The following is a 21,239-nucleotide window of genomic DNA, read 5'->3' as shown; positions in this document are numbered from 1 at the left end:
GCCTTCTGCTCAATTTTGCTGGGAACCTAAAACTACTCCAAAAAATAAAGTGTCTATTTTAAAATACACGTATATTTATAATATAGGCCATTTCAACATGCAATCCATATAAAACGTTACATTTGAGATATTTGACATTCCTTTTTTCATTATAAATCTTCTCAAACAGGCATGTTTGTACACTTAGACCATTTCTAATTTGTATTAAGCACATGTCAAGTGCTCAAAAGCCACATGTGGGACAGCGCAAGTCTAGACAGTGGCGGCACCAAGCCACGCTGGATACGTACATGAGGAAAATGTTTTTGCTGTGCAACCAAGCTTCTGAGTCTTCTTTCCACCCAGGTCACTGCCTCTCAGCTCTTGTCATATAGATATTTAGGAACAGCCTCCCCAAGGACCCCCTCCCCAGTCCAACCCCCCAGAGAGTATCACTCCAAAGATTTTCCTGATGGGACTCTGTCTAAAAGAGAGGTGTGAACACTGAAGAATATAAAGGATATATCACACCAGAGTTTCCTGAAAACACCATGAACTCCTCATTAATAAAAGGACAAAAAGCTTTCAGGTCCTGCACACTGTGCAAAAAAAGTGAAGAATTTATTAAAATGCAGTGCAGATTGGAATGCTACCTAGAAAATAGGTACTTAAGAAAACAATAGTTGCTGTCAATATAGAAATAAATAACTGGGCTTTGCCTCAGTTAGTGGAGATTATATAGATTTCTGGGCAACCAGGAACATTATTTATATATATTTCCTAGCAACATTCCTGGAACTAATGTATAGGCTTCTCTCTAAGCCATGATATATTATAATCTACTCATGTTCTAAATGCTATTACCAAGATGTGGGTGCACCTCAGCTCAGAAAAGTTAGCAGTCATTTGAATTAGAAAAGGCACCACATTAAATCATAATCTGCCCTTTTATATTCATCATTTTCAGGTTCTATCACTCAGAGAAGCGAGAAGGAAAAAAGGGCATTTATTTGCTTACCATTTTGAACAGCTCTTCCGAAGGAAGGGAAAAGAAAAAAACAGAAAGTGGCCTGACTATCACAAAAAAATATGCAGTCCCACAGAATCCTGAAAAGAAAACAGCATGATATAACACAGGCTGTACACATGTAAGTTTTATTTATAGTCACAAAAACCATTTTTAAATGCCTAGCTCCCACCCGAGTCCTCTTTGAAATGAAGGAGAGGATTTAAATTAGTATTTAACCATATATGGTATTTTTCTTTTTTTTTTTAATTTATTTTTTTTCATATGTGGTATTTTTCAAATTAAGAATTCTACATGAAAAGCCAAAATATTTTCCATATTTATAATTAAACCTCTCCAAATAAGTATATTAATATAATCTTAACATAATTTAATAAAATGACATGATATCTTGGACTTGATTTAAGATACCCCAACAAATAAAAATAATAATAAAAGTAACAGTGGTGGAAATATATGAAATAAAAATGAGAGAATGCTATGAACTGGTGACACCGAATGATAGATTCTTGGAGGTTTGTTATTCTCTCTCCACTATGTATAGCTCATATCTAAGGTTTTCCAAATAAAAAGGTTCAAAATTGTGGGTGGTAAGTTTTAAAATATATGGGTATCTTTAACAAAAGAAATTGTTAACTGGTTATTTCTGACTCAGGGCCTGGCACATGAGATTTACTATTTACTTACACCCTTTTAAACTGTTCACATGTTTTGATCAAACATTATTTTCTCACTAAAAAAAATCTACACACACACACACACACACACACACACACACACACACACACACACAGTAGTGTTTTGGTAAGGGTAGAACACTTAACACTTCCTGAGGATACTGGTTCTGCATTTAGCTCTGTACCTGATTAGTTGTGGGTCCTTAATCAAGTTACTTCTGAGTCTTATTAAATAAGGAGAACATTTCAATGAAAAAATACATTTGAAAATACCCAACACAGTGTCTGGCACAATATAGGTATTCACACAGTGTTGATTTAAATGACATCTAATACTTGGGGACAACTAGATTTACTATGGAGACAGGCCCACTCATAACATGTGGGGGGGCCAGGAGCAAAAGGAGAAAAAGAGGCATTAGCCCATATTGTTTTTCTCTTTCCACCCCGTGGAGGACATCCCAACAAACTCCATCAAGCTCCACCACCCCCAGCAGCTGCCCTTTGACCACTCCTGAGGCCAAGGTGAAGGGGGTAGAGTGGGATCATGTATTCTTAGTATTCCCTGTCCCCTGGGTAGGGATGTGACTGCAGAGGAGCCTGAGTAGTTCCTTTCAAAGCAAAGAGCTCAGGGTAGGGGACCCAGGTGCCTGAACTAAAAGCTGTACCGATCTGGGGCACCTGGGTGGCTCCGTTGGTTAAGTGTCTGACTCTTAATTTTGGCTCAGGTTATGATCTCATGGTTTGTGAGATCAAGCCCGCATCAGGCTCTGCACTGACAATGTGGAGCCAGCTTGGGATTCTCTCCCAGTCTCTCTCTCTCTGCCACTCTCCTGCTCATGCTCTCTGAATGAATGAATGAATGAATGAATGAATGAATGAATGAATAAGCTGTACTGAATAGAGACGAGCTGTTATACTGAACAACTCAACAGAGTAAGAGTCAGAAGACATGGATTCATGTCCCAGTTCTCCAGTAATTTCATGTGACCTCAGGCCATGTCTTTACCTAGCTGTGCCTCAATTTTCTCATATATCCATCTAATAAATATTTATTGGGCTCCAGTCACGGGCTAGACATGCATCTAGATACTGTGAATACACAGAGAACACCACAGACAATAGCCTTTATCTTCAGAGACTTACCATTCTGATAGGGAACAAGCCATGAAGATATCTGGGGCAAATGTAGTCCAGACAAAGGGTCTCTTCTACATCAAAAGTTTCGTGATTAATCTGGCAAGTTGACATGTTCATTAAATACAAATAACAAAAGAATCCTAAGGGAAAAAAACAGCATATGTTAAATTATAATGCAATATTATAAAGAGTGCAAAACATGCCTTTTATTTTTTCTTCTTTTTCATTAATTTTTTTGAGTGTAGTTGACATGCAATGTTACCTTTCAGGTATACGACACAGTCATTCGGCAAGTCTAACCATGATGCTATCCTCACCACAAGTGTCGCTACCATCTGTCGCCATACAATGCTATTACAGTATCATTGAATATATTCCTTATGCTGTGCCGTTGATTCCTGCGACCCATTCATTCCGAGACTGGAAGCCTGTATCTCCCACCGCCCTTTATTCATTTTGCCCTTCCCCCCTTCCCTCCCTTCTGGCACCCACCAGTTTGTTCTCTGTGCATACAGGTGTGATTTTTTTTGTCTGTTTACTCACCTAAAACATGCCTTTTAGTATCTGTTCTCTAAGAACATTCACAACTACTGCTCTAATTTTTATCACAAGAATTATCACCATCCGCAGTACAAAATCCAATCTCAAAATGTGCCATTTTCTTTGTATTATTACCCAATTTATTTATGTATATTTTATGTGGAAGATAAACTTATATAAAAGATAATCTAATCACAAAGTGTTTATCCACATTAATTTTTTAGTAAATATGTTAATCTATCAGGGGCTTCATAAAACATTTATTTCAAAAAAGGTTAATAATGAGCTTTATTATTTCATAAACACAGAAAAAGGAATTCACAGAAAATGAATAAAATGAATAAAGTGTGTAATCAAGTACAATCTAAGAATAGCTTATATTTATGCCAAACCAATTAAGATTGGGTGCAGCTTCCTGACTATATCCACTATGGGGTGTTTGGGGTCAGGGCAGAGCATTTGGTCAGGCAGCTAGGAGTCAAGTGAGATGTTAAAGAAGACTGTGGAGAATTTTTTCTGAAACGGTGAGTAATAAGTAACAACGGATATTATGAGTCGTTTAGTTCCAGTCTGACCTGAAAGTAGTTACACAAGGAGAGCTCCAAAGCTCAGATCATTCTAGGCCTTTCATCCCACACCTTCTCAAGAGTGAAGAGCTGCCCAGTTAACGTAAAATCTCAGCTATAAGGAACTATTTATACTTATTAGATCTCACAATTAGAAACATCTTGGGGCACCTTGGTGGCTCAGTCTGTTGAGTGTCCAACTTTTGGCTCAGGCCATAATCTCACAGTTCGTGAGTTCAAGCCCCGCAACCTGGCTCTGTGCCAAATTATCTGTCTCCCTCTCTCTCTGGACCACCTCCCTTCGCGTGCGCGGGCACTCTTTCTCAACGATAAACATTTAAAAAAAAAAAAAAAAAGAAACATCTCAAGCACGGCGAATTTCTAGATAAACTGCAAAGCAGCCATAATGCAATGGGACCAAGTTTTCTCTTACCCATCTCAGTTCAAAATAAGCAAAATAGAAGTGTGCGCTGTCTAAGCTTTGGAAGTAGGAGAGCATTTTATTGCAGCTACTTCCACTAGATGGCACTAAAGACTCTTTTAGGAATCAGGCTCTCTTAGGAAAGAAAAAAAAATCAGGATGAGGCAGTAGGAGAAATGAGGTTGACTAGGCCTAGGTTGCAGAGGGAAAAGGTAGAGTTAAGGGAAGCCCCTCCTAGAAGATAGATTCCATGAAAGCAGGGATTTTTGCTCTACACAATGATGTATCTTGGCACACAGTCAAAAGTCCCTGCCCTCATTACCGTTCTAGTGGGGAGCAAGCCACAAAGACATTTGGGGAAAACATACTCCAGGTGCTCAAAGAATATCTGATGAAGAAATGAAGGTCCTGAATAGCCACTGAAGATCATGACCAAATTAGGGTTTCAGAAAGATTTTTGACAGGGTCATAGAGAATGGACTGGAAACAGGGACAGTAATTAGTAATCCAAAGAAAGCCTGGTAAGGACTTGAACTAAAAAGCAGGAATAATAGGCATAGAAGGGAGGGAGTAAATTCAGAGATATGATGTGGGCAATAATGATAACAGTAAAAAAAAAGAGCCCCCATATAAAACATGGGCTAGTGCTCTATAAACGCCACCTCCAAATCTCACAACCATCAGGGAGGATGAAGATTTTTTTTTTTTTTTTTTTTTAAATAGGGCTGAGGACCCTGGGGAATACCAGTGTTTTAAAAGCCCGGGGGAAGAAATAGTGCACTGCAGGGAGAAAGAGAAGGATTGGTTAGAGAGGCAGGAAATGGAAGGAAAATCGAGAACAGTGTTATAGCAACCAAGGGAGGAGAAAGAGAAAGTTTCAAGAAATGAGGCAGTGTTGAAAGCAGGGGCACCTGGCTCAGTTGGTACAGCATGTCGCTCTCCAAGTCTTGAGCTCCAGCCCCACGATGGGTGTCTCCTTCTCTCTCTCCGAGAGGGAGCTTACTTTAAAAACAAACAAAAACGATAGCAAATTCTGTTCGATCATAACTGAAAAGTATTCACTGGATTTAACAAGTTGGAAGTTACCAGGGACTCTGGCAAAAGCAATTTTCAGAGAAATGGTGACAGCAAAAGCCAGATCCTAGTGTTTAGGAGTAAAATGCAAGAATTAGAGAAGCAAGTGTAGACTCTTCTTTTTAAGAGGCCACGGGAAATCAGGAGCTAGAGAGGGGCATAGGGTAGCAGATTTACGCATGAGTAGGAGTTGAAAGAAAAGTCCACCAGAAAGGAACGGACGAAGACAGAGGAGAGAGAACAGGCAGATGAGGCTGGGCCTCAGAGCACAGATCCTAGGAGAAACGATTCTCTTTCCCTTGAAGGAAGGAAAAAGGATGGGGAGTGAGAAAGAAGTTTAATGGTGAAAGGTAAGTCTGGCATAGCTCTCTGGTTCACCTTCTATGTATATTCACTCAGTCTCTGCTGGTGCTAATCGATCAAAATGTCCAAGCAAGCCCTGATTTCTTGATGAGTCACCCTGCTTTTCCATCCTTCCTGCCTTTGGTACTTTCCCTGTCCTGGGCTACGAGAGTGGGCTGAAATTCTTTAGACACCCCGATGGACCTGATCACTTTCATCAGTCCTATTCCTCTGACCCTGTGACTTCTGTCCTTCCCTGTAACTATTTGCTGCCTGGGGTCCTCAGAAAAGATGAAGTAGTCTGTTAGCATGGAATAAAACACTGAGCTGATTCCGGGAAAGGAGAATCCTTAACTAATCCTCGCCTGTGATCTCACACCATTATCACCTATGGTCTGCACTAGCCACAAAACTCTTGGTTGCCTGTAGTCCTGTTTATCCTCCTTAATTGGACATCATCATTTCCTGCCTCGCCAATAACAAGTCCTTATTACATGTCTACTGATTAGGCACTAGGTTGGTTCCCAAGGGTTCTCATCTTAATAGAGACACAGTGTATTTGTGCGTGTGTGTGGTGCATACATATATACATGCACCCACACACACATACATAATAAAAACACTTAATACTACCATGTGACACAAACTGAAAAGAGAAAAGTAGAGGAAAAGAGCCACTGGAGCTCAAATTTGGGGCTCTGAAGCAACAGGGAATTTCGAGGCAGTTGTGTAAAGCAGGCCTGACCTCAAAGGACGGGGAGGTTTAAATAGTAAAGGTGGAAGAATTCTGCAGACAAAACTGGCAAAGGCCAAGAAGTGCGTTTGACCATGTTTAGGGGGGTAACTAAAAGGCCAGGTTTATCGACGTATTAGGGAATCCAGATTTTATCCTATGGCGATAGGGAGCTAGTGCAACTTTCAGAATGAAGACTGCCTTGTACCATGTTTTCACATGTTTTTACAATTAATTTGGGAAAAATCATAGGAGTGGTTGAAAAAAAATGGAGGGCAGGGATAATTCAGAGACTACCGTAACATCTGAGGTGAGGGTGTAATACTACAGGTAAGGGTCCTGTATTCATCCTAAAATTCTATGCAGTATGATGTTGGCAGTGGGCATGGAAAGAAATTGGTACCTGCCTGGACATGGAAAAAGAGAAAGGAAGCCAGGAACACTATAAGGTTTCAAGCTGGAGAGAAGGGGGAATAATGATATCCTTGAGAGAATAAAATAGGGAAGTTCAGAGAGCACAGTTTAGTGAGCAAAAAAGTTCAATGAAGTTTAAGGCATGTGGGGTTTAGGAAGATGGGGACACAATGAGTGCAGATTTAGAACAGCTGTGACCAAAGCTCAGGGGAGAAAGTGTGGATGTGGGAATCATCTATGTAACATGACCAATAGAGAAAAAAAGGTAGGGTATAAAGAGGACGAAGGGAAACCAGGGAAGGAGAGTGTGAGAAACAGCCCAAGAGATTAGGCCAGAAGAGTAGAGGATTCAGAAAAAGAAAGCAAGTTTTAAGGATGAGGAAGTACATAACAATGGTAAGTACTAAAGAGGCTGTATATTGGGGAAAGTATATTGGCGAAAAGTGACTTGGTCACTTGTAATCTACAAGTGAAAAGTTTCAACAGAAGAGAGGAGTTGGGGCGCCTGGGTGGTTGTCGGTTAGGCTTCCGACTTCAGCTCAGGTCATGATCTCACGGTTCATGGGTTCGAGCCCCACATCGGGCTCTGTGCTGACAGCTCAGAGCCTGGAGCCTGTTTCAGATTCTCTTTCTCCCTCTCTGTCTCTGCCCCTCCTCCGCTGGTGCTCTCTCTCAAAAATAAATAAACATTAAAAAAAAATTTTTTTTTTAAAGGAGGAGTTTGTTTATTTGAGGGAGGAAAAAAATGGGTGGTGATGAACACAGAAAGCAGGACAATTCTTTTGAGAAATATAGTGGTGAGAGTCACAAAAGTCAGCTAAATTGAAAGTCAGCTGAGTCGAGGGGGGATGTGCATCCCCCTTTAGGACTTGATCACAACTCTTGGCAGAAAGAACATGCTAGTAAAGGAGTGACTGAAAATGTAGGAGCAGCAAAGTTTTGAAGAGCCAGGAGAGGTTGGAGTAAAAGAGCAAAGGTCTTGAGGAAGAGAAGAAAGGCAGTCAGGATGGGTGTGAGAGGAGGTCGACAAACCATAGATTTTTAAGCAGAAAGTCAGTGAGTTTTCCAGATAGTCTTGCTTTTCTCACCCCATTCAAGTTACCTGCTGAGTACATAAGGTATTAGATGCTAGAAAGGAGAGTCTGAGTCAGAAGGAGGAGGAGAACCTGAAGATATCCAGGTAAGGACTATTTTTTAAGACCTTCGTGGTCATACTCATTTTTAGAAATCACAAATCATTTTTATGTAACAGTGGCATTGGACTCATTGCCATGCTGTATTTTGGAAATGGCCAAACATTTCCATTTTTTTTTTTTTGGGACAGAGAGAGACAGAGCATGAACGGGGGAGGGGCAGAGAGAGAGGGAGACACAGAATCGGAAACAGGCTCCAGGCTCTGAGCCATCCGCCCAGAGCCCGACGCGGGGCTCGAACTCACGGACCGCGAGATCGTGACCTGGCTGAAGTCGGACGCTTAACCGACTGCGCCACCCAGGCGCCCCAAACATTTCCATTTTTAAAAACGTTTATAGTTTTCATACTCTAAAGTCAAGTGTTATTTTGTCTTGGGTTTCAGATTCCGTATTTTTGTAAGCTTAGGCTCCAGGCTAAGTGTGCCTCTAGCATGAACTCAATACAACAGCTGCCCATCGGGTCCAAATCAACTAGGGAAGGTCAGGAACAAAACCAGCAGTGAGAGAACCAGGCATACTGGACAAGCTTAAGGGACTGGAAATAGAACAGTGGAGGGGAAGGAGCTAGAGGGTTACCATTTCTGGAAATTGTGGAGATACAGGTCCCAGATCTCGGGTGTGGCAAAGCCCCCAGAGGGCCGAATAAGGAGACTCCTGGTGAGGATACTTGAAGAAGGAGACAAAGAAATTGCCAAGGCTGCCTGTCGCGTTCATCTTCCCAATTATTTTGTGAGCCCACAAAGGGTTCCCTCCCTCTTGGCCAGGAGCCACTCTCCCATTGTGACCAGTCACGGCCCCCCTTGGACTGACTGATCAAAACAGCCGGACAAACTTGCTCCGTTTCTGGTGTACGAAACTGTAGGCTTCTGGGTGACAAATACCTAACCCCTCTGGCCTTCCGCGCCCCTGGCCCCGAAGGGTCACACAAAGACCCACCCCAGGGGAACCACGAAGCCAGCCCTCGGTTCAACGGTCTCCCAGACGGGTCCCCAGAACCTCGGGGCCTGAGCCCCGGGAAACGAAGCTCTTGTAACCTGCAATGCTGGGCCTGGGGGATTCCTGGACTAAAATAAGCTGAGGAGGCCCAGGAGGGAACTCGTGGGCTCAGGCCGGCCGAGCAGAAACGTCCTTCATAGCGTCCGAAGCCTCTGGGACGAGGACCCCTCGTCCTACAGCTCCCAGCAAGCTGTGCGCTGAGCAACTGACAGCACCACCGCCAATGGAAGGGCCCGGTCTGGGTCCGTGGGCCCAATCCGAGGGCGCAAAGGAGGCCGTCCCCGGGCAGACCAGCGGGGCTTTTTAAGTGGTCCTCTGGCCTCTCTGGTCGCCACAGCGATAGAGGGATCGTCCCCGTAAAAGGGTGACGCTGCTTATACTATGCCGCTCACTCCCAGCCTCGCTCTTTTCCTCCCCTCCGCCCTAGCCCTCCTGCCGCCGGACGCCGGCACTTAGCTAGATCCCTCCTCTACCCGTCGGAGTGGCCCGGCGAAGATGTGGAATTTCCAAATCTTATTGGATGCTGGTGGTGTCACTCTGGGGGGAGGCGGGACCCCCAGCGGCGAAGGCCGCCCCTCTCGGACGGTGATTGGACTCGCCTGAGTAGACCGGGCTGGGATTGGTGCGAGGAGGGGCCAGAGCCATCGGGCACCTTGAGCCGAGGTGTCGGGGAGGCGGCGGCCGCCGAGAAGCCGGCCGGACTCGCAGCTCCTTTTCCCGCCGTCTGCGGTCCGCGAAGGGCCGGGTCGAGGGAAGGAGCGGGAGCCCCCCTCCCCACCTCATCACGCGGGGGCGGGGGAGGCGCTTGTCGCGTGTCCGGCGCAGGACCCTTGGGGCCGGAGGGGGGGCCGGGACGCGGGAGGGGGGCGGGTAGTGGAGGAAGGGAGAGGTGCAGGGGTCCAGGAGTTGGCATCAGGACCAGCTCAGGATTTAGACCTGGAAGTGCTTCCGGGGCGGAGGACTTGGGGGGGCAGAGGAGGGCGTGGGTGCGTCTGGTATGGGATGCCATGCAAAGGAGGGGGCCCTCCTAAATAGATCCGTGGGTGGTTCCTTTGACTCTTCTATCATTTTGCCCTTCGCTTTGCCGAAGAGAGAGTCCCCATGGTCTCTGCTCAAATTCTGGAAACTTTATCTTTGGGTGGGCTTAATCACCTACTACTTTATTATAGAACTACCCAGAGCCTTTCCTGATACTGGGCACAAACGTGGGGAATATGTCAGAAAACAGGAAGCCGCTGATGGGCTTGGTGGGCAAACTCCCCAGTGGGACTGCACTTGGGAACTCAGGCAAGACTCACTGCCCTTTGTGCATGGGGCTTTTCAAAGCCCCCAGGCTCTTGCCTTGTTTGCACACAGTTTGCACCACGTGTCTGGAGCAGCTGGAACCCTACTCGGTAGTGGACATCCGAGGGGGCGACTCTGACACAAGCTCTGAGGGGTCAATATTCCAGGAACTCAAGCCACCCAGTCTGCAGCCCCAGATCGGCATCCTCTGTCCGGTATGTGACACTCAGGTGGACCTGCCCATGGGTGGAGTGAAGGCTTTAACCATAGACCACCTGGCCATGAATGACGTGATGCTGGAGAGTCTTCGTGGGGAAGGCCAGGGCCTGGTGTGTGACCTGTGCAGCGACAGGGAAGTGGAGAAGAGATGCCAGACCTGCAGAGCCAACCTCTGCCACTTCTGCTGCCAGGCTCATAGGTAAAGATGGGATACCCCACCTGGTGTAGCTTAAGAGAATAAAAAAAAAAAAAAAAAAAAAAAGTGGTGTCAAGCCAGAAATCCCTTGTGAACAGATGGGAAGGAAAGCGCTCTCAAGTGCCATGTAAGGTCAAACAGCAATATATGCTGTGATAAATACTCTAGAATGGTAGTTAACTCCTGCACCCTTACATGATACCTGTAGTAATAGTGGAATCAAAGGTTTGCATAGTCCTTTTGCGGTTTGGGAAGCACGTTCACAGTTTCCTTGGGTCATTAATCGCTTTTTGTATAAAGGATAATGGTAGTGGGTGCTGGCTAAACAGAAGAATATAAGAGCATAGCCCCTGGCTTTGATCTCATTTGATGCCTTGCCGCTCTTATAGAAAAGCAGGCACTGTTTTCACTCCCATTTATTATTTGAGGAAACTGAAGCTCAACACTGTGATTTGCCAAGGTCCGCCAGCTGGGAAGGAGTGCGTAACAGAACCGAATTTTACATCTAGGGCTTCTGCTGCATTCTGTGCTCTTTCTGCTAATCCACGCTGCCCTCCAAACAGCATAAGGTGCTATTTGGTGGCGCCCCACCTCAGCCTTTGCCTTGTACTACCTAGAGTCACTCGAGCTTGGTGAGGTGGGCCGGTAGGTGCTTGTTGGGGTGCAGATTTAGGTCTTTCGTGGCATTTGGTGAAGTTTGCCACATGGATCACCCTTTGTCCCTTGTCCACCTTCTCCCCCATTCCAGGGCATCAGAATAGAAAATAGCCATGATTTTAGGATTAGCTTAAAATAGTTTCTAAATTCTGCCTTCCATTTGTTTTCTGGTCTCACCCACAGAACAAGTTAGTAGTCTTCAGTCTATTTTTAACTGGTAATTATGACTGCCTTGCTGCCAATCAAACAGCTGATCTTGTTTTCTCTACAGCCACGTTTCTGGTGCCAGAATAGGCATGTGAGCTCCAAGTTGATATAATGCTAACTGGGGGGATTGCTCAACAGTCATCAGGTTTTCTAGAGATTTCCTTGAAACTCCAGAAGGCTACAGAAAAGAGGAATTAAGAGAACTGTGATCCTACTGACCGTTGATTTCACTCTTTCTAATAATTTTGATGACTCGAGGAAAATTCTAGCTTGCTGCTTTGGGGTGATGGAGGTGCTGGTCATGGAAATGCTTTACCGAAATCTTAGGGAGACTTAATGTCACGGCCAGCCAGACACTTTTTAATTGCCTAGGGTGTGCTGCTGTGTCCTCTTGCATAGTTTCTGTCTCCTGGTGCTGGGTTACCACCATGCTCTCACCTCTAGCTTGCTGAAGGAGCAGGCCATGGCTGTTATTGAAACTTGCCAAATTCACTCTTCGGAGAAAGTTCCAGGACATAGCCTTAGTGTCGCAACCTTTGGCAGAGTCCCGTTCCAGGCCAGAGAGCCCTAGTCCACTATCGCTTTATTCAATATAGTAGCCCTTTCAAGTAGGTACTATCCCCCCTGGGACAGATGAGGAACTGGAATCAGAGAGGACCCTGTGGTTAGTAAGAGGTTAGAGCAAGGGACCGAACTCAGGTTTCTTTGACTTCAGCGCCCATGCTTTTGAAACTGCCCGTTTCCCAACTGAATTGTCCCCTAATGTCCCGATCCTGGCTCTGTTTGCCCCTAGGCGGCAGAAGAAAACAACTTACCACACAGTGGTGGACCTAAAAGACTTGAAAGGCTACAGCAGGATCGGGAAGCCCATTCTGTGTCCCGTGCACCCTGCAGAGGAGCTGAGACTGTTCTGTGAGCTCTGTGACCGGCCCGTGTGCCGGGACTGCGTGGTGGGCGAGCACCGGGAGCACCCCTACGACTTCGCCAGCAACGTTATCCACAAGCACGGGGACTCCGTGCGGGAGCTTCTCAGAGGCACCCAGCCCCACGTGGAGGCCCTGGAGGAAGCCCTGGCACAGATCACAGAGATGAACAGTGCCCTCCAGAAGCGAGTGGAGGCTGTGGCGGCTGATGTGCGAACGTTCTCCGAGGGTTACGTCAAGGCCATAGAGGAGCACCGGGACAGGCTGCTGAAGCAGCTGGAAGACATCCGGGTCCAGAAGGAAAACTCCCTGCAGCTGCAGAAGGCACAGCTTGAGCAGCTGCTGGCGGACATGCGGACGGGCGTGGAGTTCACTGAGCACCTGCTGACCAGTGGCTCGGACTTGGAGATCCTCATCACCAAGGGGGTGGTAGTGGAACGGCTCACGAAGCTGAACAAAGTCGAATATAGTGCCCATCCTGGAGTAAACGATAAGATACGCTTCTCTCCTCAGCAGAGAGCAGGCCGATGCCGTGGCTATGAAGTTTATGGGACCATCAATACGAAAGAGGTCGATCCAGCTAAATGTGTCCTTCAAGGAGAAGGTAGGAAGGCATTTGAGAGGGCAATGGATGGGGACATGGTGTTGAAAGAGGTACGGCTTTTTCAGCCGGGGCCTTCATCCAGCTAGGAAGAGCTTCCTCCTGACTGGTTTACCAAGGGAGAGAGCCATACCGGTCCAAAGGACAGCGACCCCTCCCTTGCCGTTTCATTCTGTTTCCTTCTGGTCAGGGTATGGTGCATAGCCCATACAGGGGTGAGGCTTGACCCTTTTCCAGTTGAGCAAAGTAGTAACTAGCAAGGACCTCAAGGAGCGTGCTATTTCTATCAGATGACAGAGGAGCCCGTGCCCGTAGAAGACGACAGGATAGGCCAGGGCGAAATCCTGCCTGCTCGGAGAGGAGACTGGCAGGCCCCAGAGTACTTGGATCTGGTTCTGAAGAGAGTTTCGGAGGAGTGAGGAAGACAGGGTTATAATGTACTTTCTTCTATGCCCTTTGTGGTTCATGTAAGTCACATCTCAGCATTGAAAAGATTATGATAAGCATTCCATTCAGTAGGGGGAGAAACGATTTCTTTTGACCATTCTGTCCCTAAAGGAGGCATGTCATTCAAACATATAGTTTAGAGATCGGTCCTGACAGCAAGACGGTACCGTAGGGGCAGGCTGACTCTGGCGCGGGAATTCTTTTTTTTTTTAATTTTTTTTTTTCAACGTTTATTTATTTTTGGGACAGAGAGAGACAGAGCATGAACGGGGGAGGGGCAGAGAGAGAGGGAGACACAGAATCGGAAACAGGCTCCAGGCTCTGAGCCATCCGCCCAGAGCCCGACGCGGGGCTCGAACTCACGGACCGCGAGATCGTGACCTGGCTGAAGTCGGACGCTTAACCGACTGCGCCACCCAGGCGCCCCCTGGCGCGGGAATTCTTAACTGTTTGGAGGTCACAGATCCCTTTGAGAATGATCTCTCCCCAAGGAACAGCTATTACTTTGGGCACACCATTTCAGGAGATTCTTAGACCCTTCATAAGCCTCTCCAAAGACCACATGGTAGCTCATGAACCGCAGGTTAAGAAGCCGTGTTGCACCTGCTGGACCAGAGTCTGTAGCTACTGAATATTCCCCGCAACACGCTGGCGGGAGTGCCAAAGATTCGAAGCTGATTAACCGACCCCCCTGCCTGTTCCAGCATGATCCACAGCTCAGAGAGAGCGGTTTGGGGGCTACTACCTTCTCTCACAGGGTCTAGAGCTTCTCTTCTCTGAATACGTAGGTCTGTCCTTAGGATTAGCTCCCTTAGGGCTGAGGTTCAGGTTCAGGATCCTGCGTGATCCAAGAGCAGCTACTGGCTGAGAGACAACCAGGCTCGCCAAGAGGGAGTGCCAAGAGGTATGCTCTAGGGGAAAGAGCCAGAAGAGAAGAAAAAGGAAGCAGGGCCATCACAGTAAACGGGAAGCACAACTGTTTGTTCTAAAGAGAAAAAGCAAGATGGTGTCTGATCTGGGGATGCAGTCACCAATGGTTGGCCTTTGAGACGAGGACTGAGTGTTTATCTTCTGCAGATCTTCACAGAGCCCGGGAGAAACAGACAGCCTCTTTCACCCTGCTTTGTAAGGATGCAGCAGGAGAGAGCATGGGCAGGGGAGGAGACAGCGTGCACGTCGCTGTAGTCCCCAAAGATAAGAAAGACAGGTTTGTATCACACAGTCAGGTGTCAGGGGTCATAGGGGGTGATGAAACCGGAAACTTGAGGCCCTTCCCAGTAGTGATAAAACTGCATGGTTAGATCCCACTCCCCTGACGCTGTTAAAAAATGTGATAGGACCTGTTGGAGCAGATGTGTTTTCTTGTGTGGGTTTTATGCCAGTACTCAGTGCTCTGCCCCTCAGATTGTCTGAAAAATATTCTGTGTTGGACTGAATGGCCCCCTTCTCGAAATTCAGCCCCACTTTGCTACTACATTGTGCTGGGAGTGTGTTTTTATGTCTCTGGAATCAGGAGAGAGGAGAGAGAGCGGGAGGGTACAACAGGAACCCCTCAAAGAACACAGTAACGCTTTCAAGGAACTCATCTGTACATCAGGTTGGATCAGCATTTATGCCGCTTCCCTTCTGCTGTAAAATTAATTTCTGAGACCAGTGGAAGAAGTGTCCTGCTGGGGGATATTTCAAATGAATATCGGGTTGAATGGGGTAGAGTTTACACCCTACAGTAGCGGGCAGTTGCGGCGGGCTTGTGAGAGTGAGTGGTTATTGAACTCCATGTGCATTCAGTCCGGTCAGAACGCTGGTACAAGATAACAAGGACGGGACGTACTATGTCTCCTATACTCCCAAGGAGCCTGGCGTCTATACCGTGTTGGTCCGCGTCAAAGAGCAGCATGTGCAGGTAAGTGAGTGGGACCCACGTGTGTGCCTCCCTGGGCTCCTTTCCCCTTGGCTCCTCTGGCTTCTACCATCTCAGAATGCGGGGACATGTCTCATAGCATCAGCTGTATGGAGGGGCCGAATAGAATTCTCTTTTTTACTCTGTTCACATTAGAAATGACCCAGACTTTGCTACTTTTAGCCTTACTAAAGGATGCTGGCGACCAGAAGAACTCTATCCCTACTGTACCTCCTGGCAGTTAGGCTTGCCTTTCATCATTCTCCCAGTTGGAGACTTCTTGATTTGGGAAAGATACCTCAGTCACAGTGGGCAGTCTGCCTGGGAACAAGTATACACATTCAAGCAATATAATCTAGCTCGGCATTTTCCAGCTTTCTTCGGACTGTGACCGGACGTACTGGAACTTACTGTAACGCAGTTTGGGAGAGTTAGGCCCTCTCCCCTCAACTGACCAGTCTTCTCTCTGCCTGGCCATCTGCCCGCGTCACTCTTCACATACGTGCTTAGCCATTACCAGGGTTACCACACGACCTCCGCAGCAAGGGTAACACCTTCTGGTTTAGAGATTACAAATTTTTAAAAATTGGGCAATACTCAGCATGTCCAACAGAATCTCAAGTAGTCACAGGTGTTCCCCGACCAGAAAGCAATACTGACAGGGACAATAAAATACCATAGTGTCGTGATATGTTGGGCCTGTGGCGTGTGCACCAGGAAGACTCCTATTCAGCAGCCACTTCCTGCCTGTCTGATTACGGCACACTGGGGTGGGCCAGGTCCCTTTGCAGACATTCTCACACCTTTTTTCCAAACTGTTCAGGCATAGCGATCATTGTCCACTCTGACTGAGAAACAAACTTGCTGAAATACACAGTCCCTGTATAGCAGGATCAGAATTTGAACCCATTTCTTTGAACTCTGCTTTGTTTTTAAAACAGATCATAGGGGCACCTGGGTGGCTCAGTTGGTTAAGCGGCCAGCTTCAGCTCAGGTCATGATCTCGTGGTCCGTGAGTTCGAGCCCCACGTCGGGCTCTGTGCTGACAGCTCAGAGCCTGGAGACTATTTCAGATTCTGTGTTTCCCCCTCTCTCTCTGACCCTCCCCCGTTCATGCTCTCTCTCTCTTTGTCTCAAAAATAAATAAATGTTTAAAAAAAAAAACAGATCATAAACTAGGGGCGCCTGGGTGGCTCTGTCGGTTAAGCAACTGACTTCGTCTCAGGTCATGATCTTATGGTCTGTGAGTTCGAGCCCTGTGTTGGGCTTGGTGCTGACAGCTTGGAGCCTGGAGCCTGCTTCGGATTCTGTGTCTCCCTCTCTTTCTGCCCCTCTCCCCCTCCCCACTCTGTCTCTCTTTCAAAAACAAATAAAGATTAAAATAGATCATATACTCTTCAAGGGAAGAGAGATGGAACATTTGAAAGGCTTCTAAGGTGCCACACTCCTCTGCTTGGTGCTTTTGCAGACAGCACGGTTCCCACTCAGGGACAGGCACGTAAGCAACACTTATTAAATATTTGTGGTCTAACATAGGATAGAAACTGGAGAGTGGAAGTTGTCCTTGAAGGAAAGGGGCAGGCAGGTAGGAGAGTTTCTAATTTGAGAATTATTCACCTCTCTCCCTTGCCTGTATCCTCATAGACCTAGACTAAGTGGATGGGTAAATGGATATGTCCAGGGGGGACGGGTGGAAGGAAGGGAGTGACGGCCCAGCCTCGGGGTTGCAGCACACCAACACCCCTCCGGGACGGAGAAGACCGTGACATCCGTGACGCAGGAACACAGATTGGGTTTACTCGTGTATCAGGTGGGCCACGTGCCAGAAGGGCCACACACATTCCTCGACTCTCACGGCATCTGTACCTGGCGCCATCCAGCCGAGCACCCAGCTAGTTACCGTCCCTAGTCTGTTTCCCTGCTGTGGTCCCTGTCCTCCACGGCCAGGCCCTGGGACTTACACCGCATTTAGCACATGTGACGCTCAGCACACCCCTGTTGACTCATAAGGTGCTGTTCTCTGCTCTTGGTCTAAACACTGAAGGGCTCACCATTCACTGTGACCGTGAGGAAAAGGCATCGCTCACACACAGGCGTGTTTCACTGCTGCACGTTCTGCTCCAGCGGAGGCCAGAAAACCGCTCGCTGTGCCTGTGGAGGCACCATGCCAGGTAAGGAGGCTCGCTCTCCAAGTCCTGCCCCTGTGGGCCTGTCTCCCAGCAGTGGGGGTCACCTACTGCACAGCCACTAGGTTTAGGATGTTCAGACATAGGCTTTCTTGCTGGGAATATAATCTGTGCCTGTAAATATACCACAGTTCTAGAAGTTTCACTTAACGCTTCTTTATTCTGAAAAGTGAAATCGTAAGCTGAAAAGTTCGGAGTTCTTTTAGTTTTGATACAGTTCGCCAATCTTATGAGCCCTGTGCTCCTCCCCAGGACTTTTGATTTCCATCTGTACCCTTTCCCTCAGCCTGGCACTTAAAAACTATAAGTCTACTCTGTTCCTTTTAAAACCTTAAAGAAATTCCAAGCAAGGCAGGGATGGGGAGAAGGTCTGGCTCTTTCTTTGGGGCTAGGGGCATCAGCTCAGGCAAGAGATCTAATTATTTCTTTTAAAGTATTCTACTGTGTTTGTGCTCTGATGGTGGGCCTTAAGATGGGCTCAGGCACCGTTTTGCATAAACACTACAGGAACTACGTTCTTTTTTACTTCTGCCACTCTTCCCCTCTCTCTTATTTCAATTCTTTTTCAGTGAAAATCCAAACCAGCTCATCTCCTTGAGTTAGCAGAACGTTAAAACAACACTCTTCTTTTTTTTAAAAAAAAATTTTTTTTCAACGTTTATTTATTTTTGGGACAGAGAGAGACAGAGCATGAACGGGGGAGGGGCAGAGAGAGAGGGAGACACAGAATCGGAAACAGGCTCCAGGCTCCGAGCCATCAGCCCAGAGCCTGACGCGGGGCTCGAACTCACAGACCGCGAGATCGTGACCTGGCCGAAGTCGGACGCTTAACCGACTGCGCCACCAGGCGCCCCAAAACAACACTCTTCTTAGCTAACTGACAGTCTTGACTGTCTTCAGCCCTTGGGAGTCCTCCTGCTATGGAGGTGACAGTTTGTTCTCCTCACCGGGTTCTTACTAAACGTTTTCACATCCATGAGTCTAAACGTTGCCAGAAGCTTTAGTTTCCCTGGTGAACTTCTGGACTTCACTCTAATGGCTGTCTTCTGTCTCCTCTCTGAACCACCATGCAGGTGGGTACCTGGGCTGTGGCCACGGACATAAAGGTCACCCAGGCCGCCCGCACTGGTCATGCTGCGGGAAGTTTGCTGAGAAGTCGGAATGCACATGGACAGGTGGGGAGAGTGCACCAAGGAGTCTACTCAGGACCGTAGCCCTCTGATGCTTTCCTGGCTATGCGGTCAGCTTGTCCGAGCGGTGCCCAGCGCAACTTCAGATGACCAGAGGACCCCAGACATTAATTCTGAAGAATCTGATAGAATTAAAAACAAAGTGCCTTGTCTTATACTCTCGAGTTCCAAGTCCTTTTTTGTCAGTTCCTCACTGATCATATGTGTGGATGGCTGAGCACAAGGGACCAGCACATTTCTCTTCGTGGTGATTGGCAGTGTTCGCTCTTTTGTACGGGAACCAAGGGATCTGTGCAGTTGGAACTTATATCATGGGGATGTTTAGTTCCTTACTTTTTTTGTTTTTGTTTTTAATGTTTGTTTATTTTTGAGAGAGAGAGACAAGGTGTGAGTGGGAGAGGGGCAGAGAGAGAGAGAGGGAGACACAGAATCTGAAGCAGGCTCCAGGCTCTGAGCTGTCCACACAGATCCCGAGGCAGGGCTCGAACCCACGAACCACGATACCATGACCTGAGCCGAAGTCGGACGCTTAACCAACTGAGCCACCCAGGCGCCCCTAGTTCCTTACTTTTGAATGCGTAACTCTTTTACTTCTCCCTGAGCCACATTTTTGCTATTTTCATCAAGGAATGAAAGCCTTTCATCATATCCACTTTTTGCTAGCGCACTCTACATGGATTATAATGTGGTCTTGCTGTTCAGGTGGAGGTCCCGGCTTGACCCGTACACCACGCTCATCTCGTACTCGTAAGCCTGGATTACTCTTTGGTCAAGGCCATACAAGTAGTAGGAAAATAAAGGAACAGTGTTGAAATACCACCTCATAAATTTATTGCAGTTCTACTCACGTCAGGCAAACTTGATACGTTCATCCTGCTCATATCCCTCAGCCCCGTGTCATTTAGAGAGGAGTCTTCACTTTTGTCCGAAAAGCTAGGGAGTTAACTAGAAGCTTTGAGTCCTACAGTGCACCTGCTTAGCTGTCAGAGAATTCTTGGAAGAGGAAGCACACAGTGCCGGTGCCTCATCCCTGCCCAGGGCTTCACTGTATATATTTGGTGTTTCCTTCTGGACTCTTGATTTCTTATGTGGCAAAAACTCAGCATGTATTAAGTGTAATTACTGAAATCGGCACCGCAAGATCCATTAAGAAGTAGGTGACTCATTTGAGCAGTGAATTGGGTCAGGCAAAGGAAGTGAAGTTAGCAGATGAAACACACGACTGTCAGGTCGTCATGGAACACGTTCATTTCCTCCTTAGGGCTCACAGATAGGAGCTACGTCGGAGTCGTAAATCCAAAGGTGTTCACTATATTCTCATCCTTTTCTGGGAAGATTCCCATCCATGCTCTCTAACCCACATCTGACCTTCCCAGAAGACACTGATGGCCCCATGACCCTCATGAAGTGTTAGCTACTTGCTTTTCCTCACTCCTTCCAACTGCTCCAACCAGAGCTCAGGTAGGTGCCCTGTTAGCTCATCATTGCTGCTTTCCGATCAGTGCTTCTCAGCCAGGCGTGACCTTGGGGACATTTGTCCTTGCTACAACGGGGGCTGGTGCTCGCTCCTAGCATCTATTGGGTAGAAGTCAGGAACTGCTCAGTTTAGGACAGCTTTCTGCAACAAGGAAATATCCAGTCCAAACTGCTAATGGGCCGCTGTTGAGAAGCCCTGTTCCTGGCCATTACCGCTCTTTTTTTTTAAAAGTGGCCTGCCTTGAAGCTGATGCCTTTCTATATATGACTGCCCCTCCGTGGTTCAGCATCTACACAGCCCCACATCCCTCCTCGTTCCTTGAAGATTTTAGCACCTAGCTTGCTGCCGCTGCAGAACCAGAGTAATTCAGTATCCACACAGCCTTCTTAATTCCATGACCCGTTCTCTGTTCTTGTTCCCCCTACCTCAGCCAGTCGGTCACCCCCCGGACCTGGCTGGATTCCAACTGCACCATCTGCAGAGTTTGAATTTCCAGCCTCCTACGACCACAAGCTCCCATCTCTCTGGCTCACCCGCTGTAATAATCTGACTCTGCTCGGGAACCCACAACGCAGTGCCTCCACGTGCTTCCCACCGTTCCCCTCCTGCCCCCATGTGCCTTCCTTCATCCTCTCTCCGCTTAGATTCTCCAGACCATCATTACAACCTCTCCTGCCTGTGGGTCTCCCTGTCATTCGTGACAAAGCCCCCGCTTGGATCCGACTCTCCACCCAACCCTGCAGAAATGATCTTGGAGAAAAACACAAGAACACGAGGACTAGCCTCACTTTAAATCCACGACCACTAATTTCAGTGGGCCCTTAGCATCGCCCAGTTGCCTGACGACATC

General features: G+C 47.2%; 1 protein-coding gene across 2 annotated transcripts; it reads left to right on the top strand.

Annotated features, from left to right (window-relative positions):
- Positions 1 to 9,582: 9,582 nt before the first annotated feature.
- TRIM45 (tripartite motif containing 45) lies at positions 9,583 to 19,069 on the top strand. 2 transcript variants are annotated; one of them, XM_086717935.1, is made up of 7 exons: positions 9,583 to 9,687; positions 10,272 to 10,804; positions 12,459 to 13,192; positions 14,714 to 14,843; positions 15,425 to 15,539; positions 17,581 to 17,707; positions 18,796 to 19,069. In XM_086717935.1, the coding sequence occupies exons 1-7, from the start codon at positions 9,598 to 9,600 to the stop codon at positions 18,942 to 18,944; spliced, it is 1,878 nt and encodes a 625-aa protein (XP_086574061.1). In that variant the 5' UTR covers positions 9,583 to 9,597; the 3' UTR covers positions 18,945 to 19,069. The 2 variants fall into 2 exon arrangements, with proteins under 2 accessions (XP_086574061.1, XP_025767876.1); XM_025912091.2 differs by lacking the exon at positions 9,583 to 9,687 and having other exon boundaries at positions 9,728 to 10,804.
- The last annotated feature ends 2,170 nt before the right edge of the window (positions 19,070 to 21,239 follow it).

Source organism: Puma concolor, chromosome C1 (genome assembly GCF_028749965.1).
Source record: "Puma concolor isolate L17-30 chromosome C1, mPumCon1.1.hap2, whole genome shotgun sequence".
Lineage (NCBI taxonomy): Eukaryota > Metazoa > Chordata > Mammalia > Carnivora > Felidae > Puma > Puma concolor.
This window is presented reverse-complemented; position numbering and strand designations above follow the sequence as displayed.